This window comes from Sciurus carolinensis, chromosome 3 (genome assembly GCF_902686445.1).
Source record: "Sciurus carolinensis chromosome 3, mSciCar1.2, whole genome shotgun sequence".
Classification (NCBI taxonomy): Eukaryota; Metazoa; Chordata; class Mammalia; order Rodentia; family Sciuridae; genus Sciurus; species Sciurus carolinensis.
Window position 1 is genome coordinate 19,691,154 of NC_062215.1, and position 20,076 is coordinate 19,711,229.

Genomic DNA, 20,076 nt, shown 5'->3' on the forward strand with positions numbered 1-20,076 from the left:
TGAGCCTCAAAAACACATTATTATCGAAGTCTGTATTTGGCATCAAATGTGGCATTTGGCCAAGTTCATTAGGGTCATTTTAAGAATCTCGTACCTTTTACTTAACTGCTTAATTCCTGACTGAGTGACACTTTCTGAAATGTTTCAGGGATGGTGTCTCTACTGTTTTTGATTTGGTAATAATATCTGTTAATTTATTAAATGGAAAAGGTAATGGTGTCACTGTAAGTGAAAGAAGGAAAATGAAGTCTTTGTCCTAATTTTTAACCTTTTTCTCCTTCCTTACAAAAGTGCTATATGTTCATTGTCCACAATTTGGACAATATAGAAAATAAAAAAAATTAGTGATTTTAAAATTACCTGTGATTCTATCTGTTAACAATGAAACATTGCTGGGTTTTTAATCACTTTACTTAAAATTTTACTTTTAAAATATAGTCAGAAACCAGGTACTGTGGTATAGGCTTGTAGTCCCAGCTATTTGGGGGGCTGAGGCAGAAGGATCACTTGAGCCCAGGAGTTCAAGGCCAGCCTGGGCAACATACTAAGATCTTGTCTCAATAAATAAAATAAAAATACACTCAAAATAAATAACATTTTGGCTAGCATCTTTAATATATTAGAAACATTTCTTCATTTCATTGTACATCAACATTTTATCCAACCCTAATAGGTAAAAAGTAACTAAGTGTATCACAATTTATTTAATCTCATATTGGACATGAGATTATTTCTAAAATTAAACTATTTTAAACAGTGTTGCAGTGAACATCCCTATGACTAAACTATGCATATATCTCTTATTTCCTTAGGGTACATTTCTAAAATTAGAATTGTTGACTGAAAGTGTGAGTCAGTGTTGATTGAAAGTGTTAAGACTTTTGCTACATAATGACATATTATTAAGCCACTGCACTTGCACCAACAGTGTATAGTGTATATTGTACCTGTTTCTGCTCTTAACCTAACTTCAGCTTTAATTCTTAGCCAGCACTGGAATCTTGTAATTCAAGATTCATTGTCTTATAAATTAAACTTCTCCTGTTCTTTCAGAGGGAACCCCTTACCTGGAATCTGGAATCAGCCTCTTCTCTAATAACCCTGAATCTGATTCCCCTGAAGACAAAGCCCCAGAGGCAGTTCATATTTGCAGTGCACCAGCTTCAACGTCTGCATTGAAATTATCCCAGTTTCAAGTTGGACAGTCTGCTAACAGTCCAGCTGTTGCTCACACTAATAGTACTGCTGGGTGTAATGCAAGGGAAGAAAGTGCAAGCAGGGAGAAGCCAGAATTCACATCTCCAACAGAAAGTGCCAATCAGAGAATATCCATGGTGGTATCAGGCTTGACCCCCAAAGAATTTGTGAGTGTTACCTGTATGTATTTCTGTAATAACTAGGATTTAACAGCATACTACAAGTAGTTCGATATAGTTTAAATAGTTGTGTATAGTTATATAGGTACTAGCAATGAATAATCTGTAAGAAGAAATTTAGACACTAAGCAGAATTATATGTAATTTAATTTCCACTCCCAATTTCTGAAAATTTGCATCTAGATAAAGCTAAGGTATTTGTATTTTTCATATATTTACTTGAGAAAAGGAATTATTAAATATTAGCAGAAAAGACTTGCCTTTGAATATGATATAAAACTTTAGAATTAGAATTTTCTTTTTACTTAATAATGCCAGTAGTTATAGCTCTGCTTCTGAGAGGCATCTTTTTTCCTTCCTTGGTTTGCATCTGACTGAACTTACCAGCATGTTTAACTAAATCCAGACTGGTTCCAAGCATACTGCTTGACAGTGGCATTTTCCCAGATCCTGGCTTCTAAGACAGCTATTCAGTAGCCCTGTCATTTCTGCCCTACAACACCCTTTGCTATTAGAATTTTGGCATCTCCTTGGACCCCTTGTGCCAGAAATGGGAATTGTTTCACATGGTAGAAAATACCCACTAACATATTAAGACCCCCTGAAATCTCATTTTTCTTAGTTAGGTTTCTTATAGATTTCAGGTATTCTGGGAAATTTACTTTCCCTGTAATTGGCATTGGTATCACTTCATAATAAAAATAATTGAATAAATTTCTTTGAGACAAGATAAGACCGGCATGATAGTACATGACTGTAATCCCAATGACTTAGAAGGCTGAGGCTTGCGAGTTCAAAGCCAGCCTCAGCAATTTAGTGAGGCCTTAAGCAACTTAGCAAGACCCTGTCCCAAAATAAAAAAATTTTAAAAGGGTTAAGCACCCCTGGGTTCAATCCCTAGTTTCAAAAAAAAAAAAGATAATACATGAGACTATCAATTGGATTCAATAGTTGCTACCGTGTATTACACACTAAGAGACAACCAAGTCATTCTGAAGTATCTTTCTTAATATATCCTTCTTAGGACAAGACCATTTCTCATCCTAACTTCTCCATGTGTAGTGACTCAGTAACATTTTCTGGCCTGATGCATCCCACTACTAAAAGAGCAAAGAAGCAACCTGTGTCTGCTCTGATAGATAACAATATTTAAATGCAAGGTGGCAACTGTTAGTGTTCTCATTTCACAGCCCCATGTCCAGGCCAGTGATTGGCTTTGAAAATTCTTATGGTATATCTGATTAAATGGCTCTTGATCACTTACCCACACATCTAGAATTCCCATTTATCCATTGAAAATTAGCATTCCTTATGCCTTTATTTTAAGAGTTCAGGTTTTCGGAGATGCCTAAAATGATCTAATCTTTTTTTGCCTTGGGCAACTCTAAGCTACAGATTAAACTATAGTGGCTCGGGTACATGCTGTTTTTAAACAAGCAAAGAGGAAAACTTCGAGCTCTTTTCAGACTTGCTGAAGTGTGATAAATTTATGATGAAAGCTACTGACTGTATTACACATGATTAATTCTGAAGCCTGTATTAAGATGATCTTTTCAGCAGTTGCTCTTCTAACTGAACACTGTTTCAAGGCTGAGATTTCAGCAATTAATCAGTTCAGAATTGCTAATGATCCTGGCAGAGGGCAGTGGCAAAAGGGGGAGGATGTCATTAACTTCTCTAGCCTGCCTTTTTTAGTGCCCCATGGCAGTATGGAGTGAGGCAGCCTGGAAGAAAGATGGCCTGACCTCCGTTACACTATTGTACAGCACATAAATATTGGAGTGGGTGGTGATGGCTAGTAAATGATGGCCCTTGGTAAACAAAGTTATTTGCCAAACAGTAGCTACTAATTATGTCAGCTGCTCTCATGGTGGTTCTGGTTAATTTCTTTCCCTGCCTATTGATTTTTATTTGGTTGATAGATAATAGCTAGAGGACTCCAAATTTCTTTTGGAAAGAATGAATCCCTTCTAATCCTCCTTAGAGAGAATTGATGGGTTTTGTACTGACCTTTAGAAACATCTTCACTGAGTGGTTTTTAGCTATCAGAATCAACTCTTAGTTTTTAGCTACATTTATCTGTAGCATAACTTTCTCCATAGGCTAGTTACCACTCAGTTCATAAAGGGAAAGCTAAATTATAAATAAATCTAAATAATAATAAATAATAAATCTAAATTATAGTAGAGTGTCACTATACAAAGAAACTACCTAGGAAATCAAATGATATCTACTAGTAATGATAAAATTTATATTATTTTGAATTTTTGGTTTAATTCCCTGTCTGCTAGCACTGTTATACTATATTAGAATGTTTTGCTCTGTTGTGTACATAATGTTTATTAAATTATTCCTTTCGATACTTCATGTTATGATTTTTAAAAATGTCTGAGAAAAATGGAGATTCAAAGCTAAGATAATTAATACTCTAATTCATGTACTGGATGTAATTTATTATAAAATAGCATTTGATTTGATTTGATTTGATTTCAGATGCTTGTACACAAGTTTGCCAGAAAACACCATATCATTTTAACTAATCTAATTACTGAAGAGACTACTCATGTTGTTATGAAAACAGGTATACCAAGAACCAACCTATCTTCCTTCCCTCCTTTCTTTCTTCTTTCCTTCTTTTCATTTCGTGATACTGGGGATTGAATCTAGTAGCATTCCTCTGTTAAGCTACATCTCTAACCCTTTTTATTTATTTATTTTTGTTTTGAGACAGGATCTCACTAAGTTGCTGAGGCTTACCTTGAACTTGCAATTCTCCTGCCCTAGCCCCCACCACAAGTATATGCAATTACAGGTGTGCACCACTGTGCTGTCCTAAGAACCTTTATAGAATATGTTGCATCTGCTACATAAACCACATGAAGCAACAGGAATAAGAACCAGACCATGGTAGCACACACTTGTAATCCCAGTTACAAGACTGGAGCCAGGAGGATGACAAATTCAAGGCCAGCCAGGGCATTTTAAGAGCTGGGGTGTACTTCAGTGTAAAGTGCACCTGGGTTCATTCCCAAGGGAGTTTTTAAAAAAAAAAAGAAGAAGAAGAAGCTTCCAACAAGGTGCAGTGGTACATGCCTGTAATCCTAGCAAGTGGGAGGCTGAGGCAGGAGGATCACAAATTTAAGTCTAGTAAGAGCAACATGGCAAGACCCTATCTCAAAAATAAAATGTAAAAGCATAGCTGGTGATGTATCTCAGAAGTGGAGCACCCTTGGGTTTGATCCCCACATCATAAACAAAAAAAGAAAAAAGAAAAGAAAAGAAAAGGAAAAATGAAAACAAAAGTCTTCAAAAATAATGAGGAATTCTGTGAGGGAGAATGGCCACTGCTACCAGTTGAAGATGACCTGCTGTGTTTAGCATTTAGTCAAATACATTTTGCTGGTTTAAAACTAAATGACTTTTTCTTGTTTTTTAGTTCTTCAAAAGGGTCTTTTCTTTTTGTTTGTTTTTGCAGTGCTGGGGATTGAACCCAGGGCCTTATGCTTGTGAGGCAAGAACTGTACCAACTGAGCTATATCCCCAGCCCATAAAGGGGATAAACACTAGGAAATAAATAGAAGTGATTTTTCAGTTACTGCTTTCAGAAGTACTTATATAGGAAATAGAAAAGCTATGAAGAGACTATATTTTTCTGTCCCTCTCAGGGGAATACAAGGGGACTAGGATTCCCCAGTTAAAAGTTATGTGGGTGAAAATTTGTCACATTGACATTTCAAATTTAGGGTTTCAACAATGTTTTCTTCTCCTTTCACATATTACCATTCAGTACCATCCAGTAAAGTAGATCTTCTCTATCTACATTAATCACCATCTGCTGACATGGATAATTCCCTGAACACAATAGTGGAGCTCTTTAGCTAGCCTTGGCATCTAGAAGATGGACAGATATTTCCTCTGGTCTTACCTATCTTCTTCTTCAGACTTCCAAAGATCCACATCTACTGCTTCCAACCTTTGATGCTATCTTCTGGGGTGTGGGAACCATCAATCCAGATTGATCTTGAGAGCAAGAGCTGGACTCTTTCACTTCTTAGGTGCACTTCCTGATTTTGTTTTCTTCTAATCCTTCAGAGGTTTTTCCTTTTGCAGATGCTGAGTTTGTGTGTGAACGGACACTGAAATATTTTCTTGGAATTGCAGGAGGAAAATGGGTAGTTAGCTATTTCTGTAAGTACTATACAACTTCTCCCCTCCTTCTTTTAACACTTCAGAATTGCATTTTTACAACTAACATTTTAACACCTGAGGTTTTTGCTGTTGCTATGTCTGAATTACCAAAAAGCTCTTTAATGGTAACACAAAACTAGCTTTATCTTTAATGCATATTGCTTTGTCCAAATAAGCTGGGGATGTTGGGAAATTGGATTTCTTTTATAACTAATAGAACCTAATCTGCTCCTAGCAATGTTGGCATATGAACTAGGGATTTATTTAATAGTGGGCAGAACTCCATGTGCAGCAGGTACTTTTTCAATGTTTAAATTAAGCATCAACTGTGTCTCCAGGAGGAAATTTCCACCATAAGCCTCATTAAAGGACTATGGCTTCAGAGCAAGAGAACCTTCTTCCTATGCTCTTTTGTGAATCGTTTAACTCTGCCTTCACAAAAGGATGGTGTTCTTCTCTATGTAACCTGTTTTTTCTGTGATCTCTTTAGGGGTGACCCAGTCTATTAAAGAAAGAAAGATGCTAGATGAGGTATGGTTTTTTTTTTTTTTTTTTTTTTTTTTTTTTTTTTTTTTTGTGGTGCTGGGGATTGAACCCAGGGCCTTGGCCTAGCAAGGCAAGCACTCTACCAACTGAGCTATCTCCCCAGCCCCGAGGTATGTATTTGATGTTACAAACTAATTAAGAGACATTTGATGCCATTGAGTCACACAGTTAAGAAAAATTTATCTGCTTCCTTCCATTAGTGCAGCACTTTCCATAGATTTTCCTTGACAATGGAGATCATCAGGAGTGATGCAGAAGCCTGTGTGGTGATGCATCCCTATAATCCCAGCTACTTAGGAGGCTGAGGCAAGAGGATCTCAAGTTCAAGGGCAACCTGGACACTTTAGCAAGACTGTCTCAAAACAAAAAATGAAACTGTCTGGGCATGTAGCTGTGGTAGAGCACTTAACTAGTGTATGCGAGACCCTGGGTTCAATCCAGTATCACACAAAAAGAGAGACCTAGAACAAACCAGGAAATTCTGTGTTCTCACTCATTTATTTTAGATTTTAAAAGAAATAGTCATTTCTTTGAGGGAAAGGGAAAGGAATTTATAAAACAAAGAAAAGATTCATAGGGACAAGGTGGGGATAGGTCTTTTATGTGTATACCTTTGTAGAAAACTAGTTCTTACCATTGTTAAAGAAAAAGATTTTGTATTAATATGCAAATGTGTCTCCTTAGAAATCAGATTTCTTCAAAGAGATGTTGCTGTTTATGATACTGAGAATAGTGAGAGGTAAATAAGATAAAGTGCAGGAGGAGGAATAATTTTAGAACAGCCAAGAGCTGTTGGTGACAATAGATCAGGCAAAATAAAATTAACAAAAGCAGTTTTAAGGTATTATGTGCTATTCAGTATATTTATAATTAATTAAGTGACATTTTTGTTGGCTTTAACTTTCATTCAGTAAATATTAATTGGGAGCCTACTATGTGCCAAGCACTAGGAATACAGCAGTAAATAAAACCAACCAAGTCTCTGCTCTGGTATGATTTATGTTCTACTGAGGGAAGATACTCAATAAAGATGAATTTAAGATACAGGGCAAGGTGGCACACACCTGTAATCCCAGTTACTTGGGAAGCTGAGGCAGGAGGATCACAAGTTCAAAGCCAACCTCAACAACTTACCAAGACCTTGTCTCAAAATAAAAAAAATAAAATAAAAGAAATAAAAAAATAAGAGGGTTTGGGGATGTAGTTCAATTATAAATATCACCCTGGGTTCAATCCCCAGTACCCTGGGTAGGGGTGGTGGGACACGAGAAATGCTCTGAAGAACTATAGACTAGCAGTTAGCTGGGGATAGGGCCAGGGAAGCCCTTTCTGAAAAGATTGAGCTGAGACCTAAATGAAAAGTAAGAATTATCTTTGAAAAAATAAAAAGGACAACTGTTAAAGGCAGAGTAACAGAAAACATAAAGGTCTTGAGGTAGGCATGAACTGAGTTTATTAAAGAAAAGAAAAATACACCATGGACTGGGAATGTGGCTCAGTGGTAGAGCACTTACCTAGCATGTACAAGGCCCTAAGTTCAGTCGCCAGCACCACAAACAAGAAAGAAAGGGGCTGGGGATATAGGTCAGTTGGTAGAGTGCTTGCCTTGCAAGCACAAGGCCCTGGGTTCAATCCCCAACACCACAAAAAAAAAAAAAGAAAGAAAGAGGGCAGGCAGGAGAAGGGAGCGAGGGAGGAAAAAAAAAAAAAAAAGAGAGAGAGAGAGAGAAAACCAGTGTCACTGGAGAGTAATAATTAGTGAATTACATGTACAGGGCAGAGGTTAGACAAGGACCAGATCAGGTAAATTTGGGTACAAGCCATGGTAAAGAATTTTAATTTTATTCTTAGAATAACGAGAAGGTGGGCTGGGGAGATAGCTCAGTTGGTAGAGTACTTGTCTTGCAAGCACAAAGCCCTGGGTTCGATCCCCAGCACTACCAAAAAAAAAAAAAAAAGAATAATGAGAAGGTGCCCCTCAATTGATGAATGGATAAAGAAACTGTGGTATATATATACCATGGAATATTACTCAACCATACAGAATAATAAAATTATGGCATTCGCAGGCAAATGGATGCAGTTGGAGAATATCATGTTAAGTGAGATAAGCCAATCTCCAAAAACCAAAGGACGAATGATCTCACTGATAAGCGGATGATGACACATATAGGGGGTGGGAAGGGGGCAAGAATGGAGGAAGGAGGGACTCTATAGAGGGATAAGAGGGGTGGGAGGGGTGGGGGGGAGGGGGAAAAATAACAGAATGAATCAAAAACTATTACCCTAGGTAAATGTATGATTACACAGATGGTATGCCTCTACTTCATGTACAAACAGAGAAACAAGATGTATCCCATTTGTTTACAATAAAAATGAATTTAAAAATAAATAAAGAAAAGAAAGAAGAATAATGAGAAGGTAAGAAAAGTCTGGTTTGGGATATGTATAAAGCCTAGGACCTGCTAATGATTAAATTTAGAAGATGAAGTAAAGAGGAAGCAATGAGGTAATTCTTGGGTTTGGGGCCTGAACACCAGAGTGGATGTTAGTAATATTATAGTTGAAAAGACATGAGGGAGGAGCACATTGGGAAGAGGGAGGACAGGCATGGGATCAAGAATTCTTTTAAATGAGTAGATTTTTGAGATTTATACTAGACATCTGGAAAGAGTGGTTAAGTAAGCAGTTGGACTCATTATAAGAAGCTCAGGGGTGCAATCAGAACTATAAACATGGTCTGTTTATAGTTATAATAAACATGGTAGTTATCCTCAAATAAATGACAAATTCATCACTAGATTCTTCTTATTCAAATGACTAGGAAATGTTAGGTGTTCGTTCCCTTAGTAATAGCCTGTGATTACAATCTTGCCTTTATTTTTCTTTGTAATACTCTCAGCAATACATTCAGTCTTCCCCATAATCTGAGTTTCAGTCAGAATTTGTGTGTTGAGCATGTATGCGTGGTTCTGGGGATGGAACCCGGGCCTCGTGCATGCTAGGCAAGTACTCTACCACTGTCCTTTATTCCTTAGCCCCAGAATTATTTCTAAGCATTCTTCCCCAGATTTCTCCCCAAAATTCTAAACTCCCCAAACCCATTATTCTTTATTCTCGCTTCCTTGACCAATCAAAATAATGATTATGAAAAACCTATAACTTTCTTAACTCTATTAAATATATACTTTATCATTTTAGCTTCATTAACTGTTTAAATCTCTCAATGGAAATCTGAAAAGCCCTTATTTCTTTAGGTGGTAATATACAATTGATTTAAGAGATTAGGAATTCTCCAGTTATCTTTGTAACAACACATTTTAGCAGCTTAATCTAAATGCTAAGTGAATGTTTTAAGAGGAGATAGATGTTGAAAATTAAAATACATTAAGTCCCAGTGAGGTGAAAAGCCAATTGTTAATTTCTGCATATAAAGATTTGCTTCAATGAATTGATTTCAGCAGCTGAGATCCTGGTCATTTCATCCAATCCACCAAAAAGAATGACTTTACTTATTTATTTTTGGTCAAAACTCTGGCAGTTCTGAATTCCTTAAACAGTCATGTTCATGTTCATTCCACTTCCACTGAAGGAGGCTTCTCTTTCTCTGATCTTGATGGTTTGTGTTTGGTTTCTTTCAGCATGATTTTGAAGTCAGAGGAGATGTAGTCAATGGAAGAAACCACCAAGGTCCAAAGCGAGCAAGAGAATCCCAAGGCAGAAAGGTAAAGCCCCTTGTCTCCTGTTGACAAAAACCCCACCCCACAGCTCTGCATTCCAGCCAGCGTGGTGGCGGTGGTCTTCATCTGGTTAGGCACCTTGCATAACACTGCTGGAGTGCTAGCTCAGCTGTTTCACACAGGCTCTTCTTAGTTCTCCCAGCCCAACAAGGCAAATACGTTGTTTCTATTATACGAATGACAGAACACAAAGGCTTATGGAGGCTGTATAATTTAGATCCCAACCTGGGATTCAAATTCCAGCTGATATATGGCAGAGCTAGGATTTTATAGAGGTGTGAATCTTTCCACTCCACCTTGGTATCTTTTTTTTTTTTTTTTTTTTTGGCCGTGCTGGGGATCGAACCCAGGGTCTTGTGCATGCAAGGCAAGCACTCTACCGACTGAGCTATCTCCCCAGCCCCTTGGTGTCTTTCTTAAAGCAGTGTAGTAAGTACTATGAGCAGGGGGTACAGAGGACCCTCTGCTGAAGCACAGAAGAGGAAGTGGTTAAGAATCAACAACAGCTGACATTTATATAATATTCACCATATGTCAGGGACTGCTCTAAATCCTCAACTACATTTTGACTAACAATTTTACAACAACCTTATGAAATATGTTCTACTATTACCTATTTTATCTATGAGAAGAGCTCGGAGAGTTTGAGTAGGTAGTCCAAGGTCACACAGCTAGTTAATAATGAAACTAGAAATTGAACCCAATCATTCTAGTTCCAAGTCTAAACAACAATGCCATGGCTTCTTGGAAAGTTATAGTAGACTTCATAGAGGAGAATAATAGATTATTCAAACCATATTGCAAGTGAGGCCCAGGGAGACTCAGTAGCTTTCTCCAGATAATATTGTAGCAGATGATGTAGCCAGGGGAGAAGTCTAAGCAAGATCTCATGCTTGTCTGCCCGACCTGAGCCAGCTGCTTTCTCAGGTTCCTGACTAAGTGCTGTGTTCCTGGTGTTCTTTTCTTCTTTTCTCAAGGAATAAAATACCACAGGGCATTTCAGAACATTCCTGTTAGGAGTACCTTCTATCCTTTTACAGAAACTTAAGCAACAACCAGTAAAGATAGTTTTCTAAGGAAAACTGCTTTGGGAGACAATCATAAATCAAACCTGTAGTTCTGAACCCTTGGGATCAGCCCATCCTCACCCTCAGAGCCTATCAAGTAACTGTTGCAGATGCCAAGAAAAGCACTTGCCCTACTTCTGCCTCTGCCTTCTGCCCAGGGGAGTGCTGTGAGAGCCAGCCATTTGTTTTTACTCCATTTGATTCAAGGCAGAATTAGCACCAGATTCCACCCACCTTCAAAGGAAATTCTAGTACTTTGAGAATTTTCCTGCATTTGAGATGCCATGGCTGGGCTTGGCAGATCGTTCCTGTAATCCGACTAACTTGGGTGGCAGGAGGATCCCAAGTTCTAGACCACCCTAGGCAAGTTAGCAAGACATTGTCTCAGAAAGGTCTGGGATGTAGCTCAGTGGTACAGTGCCCCTGGTACCACTGGGGGGGGGGGGGGGGGGGAATGCCTGTCCACAGTAATGACATTCTAAAGATACTAAATGTCATCTAGTATTTTCCTCTAGAAGAGACATGTATTTGTAGAGGTAAAGCTTCAAATTCCTTATCTCATAACTAAGCATTCTCATCAGTGTCAGCTTGGATGTAAAATTCCTAACTTTTTGTACTTTTCATGGTAGTATTTGGCTCCAACTGGCTGCCTAGAGAGAACTCTTAGCATTATGAGCATCTATGTCCTATCAACAGGTTTGGGATGCATTTTATTCATGCAGATAGGAAGAATGGTACAGATGGAAGCTGTCACTTAAAACAGAAACAGACTTGTCCTGCTGTCTTTTCTTTTTCCTGTGACTGTAAAGTTGTGTGCATGGGAAAGGGGGCACATTTCTGTGTTTTTAGCTTCCTGATTTTTCTCTATCCCTGTCCCTTAGAGGCCAGGTAAATTTGAGGCCTAGGCAATTTTCTTTTTTAGTGGAATGGGAGATAGGAAGAGGGTCAAGACAATGAGACTTGTCCAAAATAATATGTTTTAAAAAAATATCCACCTGCTGGGCACAGTGGTACATTTCTGAAGTCCCAGCTCCTGGGCAGGCTGAGGCTGGAAGATCACTTGAGCCCAAGGGTTTGTGAATATCCTGGGCAACATAGTGAGACCCCTGTCTCAAAAAAAAAAATATATATATATATACACACACACACACACACATACAGACTGTGTCTCAAAGGCAGAATTAGCACCAGATTCCACCCACCTTCAAAGGAAATTCTAGTACTTTGAGAATTTTCCTGCATTTGAGATGCCATGGCTGGGCTTGGCAGATCGTTCCTGTAATCCGACTAACTTGGGTGACAGGTGACCCTGTCTCAAAAAAAAAAAAAAAAAAAAAATATATATATATATATATATATATATATATATATATATATGTATACACACACACACACACACACACACACACACACACACACACATATAGACTGGGAATGTAACTCAGTGGTAGGGCACTTCCCTAGCATGCAAGAAGCCCTGAGTTCCTCTCAGCATTGCAAAAAATAAAAATAAAATAAAGAATGTGTATTTATCCATCCAATTAACACAGATTTATGGGGGTTTTTCTTTGTTTTATTTTATTTTTTGTGTGCGGTGCTGAGGATCAGACATGAGGCCTCACACGTGGTAGGCAAGCGTACTACCACTCACTTATTCCCCAAACTCTAGGTTTCTTTTAAACATTACCCAAGGCCTTTTCTAAGAACCTGTACCCATGAATTTATACTGTCCAACATAGTTGCCACCAGCCACATAACACCGTTCAGATTAAAACTGAAATATGAAATTCAGGTGCTCACTCACCCTGACCACATTTTAAGTGCTTAGCAATCACATATGACTTGTGGCTACCTTATTAGCACAGATGTAGAACAATTTCCTGAATGTTGAAAGTTCTTTGGTTAGCACTGCCAAGCACTTGTAAGTGAAAGTACCCCTAGGAGAAGTGTTTGATTTGTCTTCAGAAAACCAAGCAGTGTGACCAGCTCAGCGAGGAGAACAAAACCAGTCCTCACTTCCAGGTTAAGAACAGCGTAGACTTAATAAGATGCAATGACATTCTCAGAGGAGAGTTAAGGAGGAAGAGATGTTTGGGGATCAGAAGAAAGTCAGGAGAAAAGAAGCATGTAAACATAAAGACTGCTATGCTGACTGGTTTCATGGTTAGTGCTGTACCACTCCGGATAAATGTCAAACTTCAACCTATAGCTTTGAGTCTGTTACCATCTAGGTCTTATTAAATATAAGGAAGTAATGTACTCTACTGTCATGTATATCTAAAAAGAACAAATAATTAAAAAAAAAAATATATATATATATATATATATCTAAAAAGTACTAGGCCAGGCATGATATCATATGATGTTTATAATCCTAGATACTTGGGAGGCTAAAGCAAGAGGATCACAGGTTCCAGACCAGCCTGGGCAACTTAGCAAGACCCTGTCTCAAAAAATAAAAAGACTTGGGGATGTAGCTCAGTGGTAAAGCACCCCTGGGTACAAACTCCAGTTCCACCCCCAAAAAAGAAAGAAAGAAAATTGTTTTTCTTTTTCTGCTCAATCTCTTAAAAGAAGTAAGATCCTCAGCAAAGTTCATCAAGGAAAAGCCTGGGCCTGATTGGTAACAAGGTGAGATGCTTAGCCCTGGAATGACAAAGAGTGATTGTGTAGAATGTATACCAACTACATACATACGTCAAAAAAGACTTAAATCTATCAGTGTTCAGAACATTGGACTGATTGTCTCTGAGACATAGCAGCAGAAATTCTCAGGTATTGCCAGACTTGGTGACTCATACTGTAATCCTAGTTACTCAGGAGACTGAGGCAGGAGGATTGCAAATTTGAGGCTAGCCTGGGCGACTTAACAAGATCCTGTGTCAAAATAAGGGCCAGGGATATAACTCAGTGGTAAAACAATTGCCTAGCATGCACAAGGTCCTGGGTTTGATCCCCATTATCACCCACAAAAATGAAGAAGTTGTCTGGTAGTAAAGAAAAGAAAACTACTTTTTTGAGTCAGTGTTTTTTTTGCGGTGCTGGGGATCGAACCCAGGGCCCTGTGCTTGTAAGGCAAGCACTTTACCAACTGAGCTATCTCCCCAGCCCGAGTCAGTGTTTTTTATAAAAGCCTGTACTCAGTTATAACCATGTTTCTCTCCATCCCTTATCTCTTTCTCTCCTTGCAGATCTTCAGGGGCCTAGAAATCTGCTGCTATGGACCTTTTACTAACATGCCCACAGGTGAGAGCTTAGAAGAAATACAAACCTCCAGCTCCAGTTTCTTTCTTACATAGTGGGATACTAAAGGCAAGATCACACTATGGGACCTGGGGTTGTGGCTCAGTGGTAGAGTGTTTGCCTAGCATGTGTGAGGCACTGGGTTCAATTCTCAGCACCACATACAGATAGATGAATAAAATTAAAGATACATCAACAACTAAAAATACATATAAATTTTTGTAAAAAGATCACACTATGGGAGTCCTTCAGACCGTTGAGATACTCTGGAGTTTTTTCTGTTTGCCCTGCTCCAAGCAAAAGAGCCCCTAAATGTCATCTTAGGGCAAACAGCTAGGCCTTGTGCCCCTTTTCAAGAACATAAGGGCAGTGAGAAGTTAGAATTTAGGACACAAAGATGGGGTAAAGTTGCTGTTTTTGCCCATTTGGACTAAGAAAAAGGTAGAGATAATAAGTTAGGAAAAAGATACTTTGGGCTTGTAAATGTCAAGGAAGAGTTCTACTCTTCCTAAACCATCTTCATTTAGTACAGAGAAGAAAGCACAGCAGTTGCATAAGCCCTGTGGATCTGGGGCGATGCACAGGCCCAGAGCCGGGGCAGACTCTTGATGAGTATTTTCTGATTACATTTGACATTGAATGTGATGTTATGATTAGGACTGCTGTGGGGCTCAAATCCTGGTATTCTATGACACCAAGGCCCTTGTGTATATATAGATTTTGTTCTTTCTTTTCAAAACAAAGACTACTCACCTTTGCTTCCTATGCTCCACTTCTGCCCCGGGAGCTCAGGTCCTCTTGCTGGTGAGAAGTCTTTAGCATTTGGTGACTGGCAGATGAGTGGCTACAAGGGAGACTGGCAATGTAATTTTGCTTCCTTCTACTGATTATTGCTTGGATTTTTATGAAATTTCCAAGTGTTTTTTGAAGGCATATTTTTTTACTTTGGTATAGTGAAAAGCAGGTGTCTCTAGCAGGTATTATTTGGGGGTTGAGTTAGTTAGCTTCAATTCAGTGAGACAGGCAGAAATACCTCAGCAGTTCTCAGAAATCAGCTGATGGGGAAAAACTCCTCCATGGGTGACTTGTGCAAAGCAAGTCCAAGGGGACCCAGAAGACACCCATTGGTTTACTGATTCTCCAGGTGCAAGTGGAACATCTCTGCAATCTCTTCTAATTTCTGTTGCCCTGAGTATGTTGATTCCAGCTCAGCTTGTAGCTTTTCCCCACTGATACACTGAGTCCCTGACCAAGATGACGTATATTTTTTTCACTGGATGAATTATCTTCCTGTCTCTTGACATTTACAGTAATTACCACCAAGTATGGTGTTCTCAGTGGCCGTGATTATCAATTACCAAGGCAGAATTAGGATGCAGGAATGGAAGGAAGGTGGATATTTTTTCACACAGTATCTTATCTAGCAATTTAGCAAATTAATGGAAATTAGGTCTTGGATTCTTCTTTTCTTTCAAAGCATTTTTTTTGAAAGATTATAAAACTTTATCTACCAAGTAGCCTTATAGAAATGGATAGCCAGAGTAGGTGGCAGCATATCAGTGGCAAATGAACTTAGAATCCTTTACAGCCTTTCTGTTCTTTGGGACAGAGATTGGAAATCTCCCACTAAAATGTCTTGCTGTAAACCTTCCTCCAGGGATGTGTGGTAGAGGGTTATATATGCAGATCACCATGGTAATTTTAGATTAACTTCCCTGTTTAGATCAACTGGAGTGGATGGTGCAATTGTGTGGGGCTTCTGTGGTGAAGGAACTTTCATCACTCACCCTTGGCACAGTAAGTATTTGACGCCCAGTCAGAGGGAGGACACAGTCTTCATTCTGTCTTGCAATGTAGCCTCAGAAGCCTTCTCTGACCATGTGCCTGTGCCAAAAGACTCCATCTGTGAGACCCAAGTAAGGACTTGGGAACTACAAGTATTTAATAATACACTGAGAGGAGGTGTCATCCCTCCCCTTTTTTTGCCATGTGCCCTTCCCCCTCTTTTTTGTGGCTGCCTTCAATGTCTTCTGCTTCAGAAATTAAGAAATGGTGAAGTGGCAGTGGCAGCACATATCTGTGATCCCTGTGACTTAGGAGCTGAGGCAGGAGGATCATGAGTTCAAGGCCAGCCTCAGCAACTTAGTGAAGACCCTATCTCAAAAAATAAAAAGGACTGGGGATATGGTTTAATGGTTAAGCTCCCATCAGTTCAATCCCTAGTACCAAGACAAAAAAAAAAGGTAACATTGACTATTTCAAAAGCCCTGCTCTGACACCCTCAATACTTTTTTTCTTCCTGGGGATGCAGGATGCTCAGCCAATTGTGGTTGTGCAGCCAGATGCCTGGACAGAGGACAGTGGCTTTCATGGTAAGGTGTCTGCATGTTCCTATGTTATATGGGGTTTGTTGAATGGGTTTGGTTCACCTGGTGCTTGAGTAGCATAGTACTCACACACTTTAAATATTTATTGAAAGAGCAAGACTCCGTGGCCCACACCTATAATCCCAGTGACTTGGGAGGCTGAGGCAGGAAGATCTCGAGTTCAAAGCCAGCCTCAGCAAAAGCAATGTGCTAATAAGCAACTCAGTGAGACCCTGACTCTAAATAAAATACAAAATAGGACTAGGGGTGTGGCTCAGTGGTCAAGTGCCCCTGAGTTCAATGTCCGGTACCAAAAACAACAACAACAAATTATTGAAAGAATGAATAGTTAAAATGTCTTTTGCCAGGTGTAGTGGTACATGCCTGTAATCCCAGTGACTTGGGAAACTGAGGCAAAAGTTCAAAGCCAGCCTTAGAAACTTAGCAAGACCCTGTCTGAAAATAAAAAATAAAAGGGTTGGGGATGTAGCTCGTTTACAGAGCACTTTTTGTTTTTTTTGGCAGCACTGGTTTCAAATCCCCAGTACTGTAAATAAATAAATAAATAAATGTCTTTTTAACATTGTTCTTGTTTAGTTCTGTATTAGAAAAGTAATATATGAACTTTTTGCATGGGAGGCAGGGTTTTTTCAGGGAGGGGGCATTATTATTTTGAGACAGGGGTCTCACTACATTGCCCAAGCTGGCCTTGAACTTGTGATCCTCCTGCCTCAGCTTCCTGTGTTGCTGGGATTATAGGCATACATTTCTGGACCCAGTGTTGAAGGGTTGGGCAGGGTTAAATATCAGTGTTCCTCACAGAAAACATAATCTAGCACAAAACAAAATAATTAGCACTTGAAGTCGATCACCACAAAACCCAGCACTTGAAGTTGATCACCACAAAATTCTTTCAGGCCCATGTACATGTATACACTTCACACAAATCTGATCATGTGCATCATCATATTTTGTTTTTTTACTTAAGATATTTTTTCACATTATGTCAGGTGGTAGCAGATGCCTATAACCCCAGTGACTCGGGAGGCTGAGACAGGAGGATCACAAGTTTGAGGCCTGCAACTTAGTGAGGCAATATCTCAAAATATTTTAAAAATATTTAAAATTCTGGGAATGTAGCTCAGTGGTAAAGCACCTCTGGGTTCTATCCCCAGTACCTAAATAAATAAATAAATAAAATTAAAACAAAAGACATTTTTCCAATCTTTAAATTGCAATGCTGTTTTGCTCTTTCTGGTGACTTTTCCTTTACCAGATTGTAGCCCATGCTAATAGAATTGTCAGAGGCTGGCTTTCACCAGCAGTCACTCAGGTTTCTGAACAAGGAGGTATGTCCTGAAGCATTGCTTGTGTGCAACAGTTGGCTCCTACATGATTAACCCTATGAACTCATAACCAAGTCTCCAGAGTAGATTGATTAAAATTTGCTCTGAGAGAATGAATTGACACTAATCTACTTGTGTTCTGTCCCCAGCGATTGGGCAGATGTGTAAGGCACCTGTGGTGACCCGTGAGTGGGTGTTGGACAGTGTAGCCCTCTACCAGTGCCAGGAGCTGGATACCTACCTGATACCACAGATCCCACCCAGCCACTGCTGACTGCAGCCAACCATGTGTCTAGAACCACAGGACCCCAAAGATAATCTTAAGAAATGGCCTTTCCACTTTAGGCCCAAGGAACTCCTCTTACTCTTGAGTCTTTCCACAGTCCTGATTATGAAATATTTATGTACATAAGCCTGGAAAGAACTTCTGGCTGTGTGAGGTTCTCTTAAAGATTCTCTGTTTCTAGTGTCCCTTTGAAATCTGTCATGAGCACCAAATTGTAGCAGATTTTCACCTGAGAATTTAAAACCATTTAAATTCCATCAGTTAAGCATGATACTAATTCATTTTTAATCAGCCTGTTCCTAGTACTAGACTTGTTGACTTAGAACTAGAGGCATAGAGTGGCTTGACCTCAAGAGGATAGCTGGTCACCCCAAGTTTGTTTCTCTAAAACCCCGTGATCATAAAGGCCAAGAATTAGGCCCTTCACTGGAAGGAGAGTTCTTGGAATCTGTGATACAACTTAAAATCAGAACAGTCCTTGAGTAGCTCTTAAATGTTGGAGTGGAGCATTAGGGAAGAAATTCAGAGGCAGATAATGAATATGAATATGAAATTTGAGAGTCAATTAGAGGAGATCTCCAAAAGTCTAGAGTATAAGTTGCTAGATTTATAAAGAATATGCTTTGAAACAATATTTTCAAGCACCAGTGTCCAGAGAGAGTCCTCTAATTCCCCATTAGCAATAAAAAAAAGTTCATTGTTATTGCTCCAGTATATAATCCATTCCTCTTAAAATATAAGATCTTTAATATGAATATTTCATGTCTGTAAAATGACGGATCCCACCAGGAAAGGAGCTGTTGCTGTCTTTGAGGTAATTTTTTTCCCTTTCCTCTCTATTGCTGAACCATACAACTTCATAAATAATTTTGCTTGCTGAAGGAAGAGAAAGTGTTTTTCATATACTCATTATCCAAAACTGTTTATATCTGTTGGAAGGACTAGGTCTTCCCTTGCCCCCCAGTGTGCAAGGGCAGTGCAGACTTGATTATACAAAATTTGTTTTGTAAATGTTGTGCTGTTAACACTGCAAATAAACTTGGTAACAAACACCAAGAGTGTTCTTGGGGCTTACACCTGCAGACTTTCTCAGTCTGTTCACTGTGCTTCAGCATCTTGGGGCAGCTAAAGGGCCTTTTGTATTTTCTGTTGCTGCCACAACAAATTGTCACAAATGCAGTAGCTTACAATAATGTCTGTTTATGTAAGTGTGTGTGCGTGTGTGTGTGTGTGTGTGTGTTTACACAGGGTCTTGCTGAGTTGCCAAGGCTGACCTTGAACTTGTGATCCTCTTGCCTCAGACACCACATCAGCACAACCTCTGTTTTATTATTTCACAGTTCTGTAAGTCAGAAGGCTGGAGATTTAGCTTAGTAGCAGAGTGCATACTTCATGTGTGTAAGACTCTTGGTTCAATCCAAAACCAAGGTATTGGCAAAACTGTGTTCCTTTCTAGTGGCTCTGGGGTTGAGTCTGCTCACTTATGTTGTTGGCCTTGCGTTGTTCCTTGCAGGTGCAAGACTGAGATCCTTATTACCTTGCTAACTGATGACCAAGGGTCATTCTTAGCTTCTGGAGGCCATCCTTATTCCTAGGCTCCTGACCACCTGCCTCCATCTTCAAAACCAGCCTTGACTGGGCAGGTTATTCTATACTGTATTTCTTTGACTATTCCATGTTTCTGACTCCTGCTGAAGATGGTTCTCTGTTTTTAAAGCCTCGAGTGATTAAGTTGCACCCACTAGGTCATCCAGGGTGATCTCTCTGTCTTGATGTCCATTACTTTAGTAGCTACAAAGTCCCTTCACAGTATTATCTAGGTGAGTGTTGGATTAAATAACCAGGAGACAGCAATTGAGAGAGGACATCTTTAGAATTCTGCCTACCACTTCTATTTAACATGCTTAATCCACAGATA

The 20,076-nt window shown here is 39.2% G+C and overlaps 1 protein-coding gene across 6 annotated transcripts in view; it reads left to right on the top strand.

Moving 5' to 3' along the window:
• The window catches only part of Brca1 (BRCA1 DNA repair associated), a 65,667-nt gene extending 46,467 nt beyond the window's left edge, over positions 1-19,200 (top strand). For all 6 annotated transcript variants that reach the window (XM_047543550.1, XM_047543556.1, XM_047543553.1 and 3 more), the window contains 9 exons: positions 1,054-1,364; positions 3,870-3,957; positions 5,487-5,564; positions 6,055-6,095; positions 9,752-9,835; positions 14,109-14,163; positions 15,884-15,957; positions 16,472-16,532; positions 18,022-19,200. In XM_047543550.1, the coding sequence (XP_047399506.1) occupies positions 1,054-1,364; positions 3,870-3,957; positions 5,487-5,564; positions 6,055-6,095; positions 9,752-9,835; positions 14,109-14,163; positions 15,884-15,957; positions 16,472-16,532; positions 18,022-18,146 (917 nt within the window). In that variant the 3' untranslated portion in view covers positions 18,147-19,200. The remainder of the gene's footprint in view (positions 1-1,053; positions 1,365-3,869; positions 3,958-5,486; positions 5,565-6,054; positions 6,096-9,751; positions 9,836-14,108; positions 14,164-15,883; positions 15,958-16,471; positions 16,533-18,021) is intronic.
• Positions 19,201-20,076: the final 876 nt, after the last annotated feature.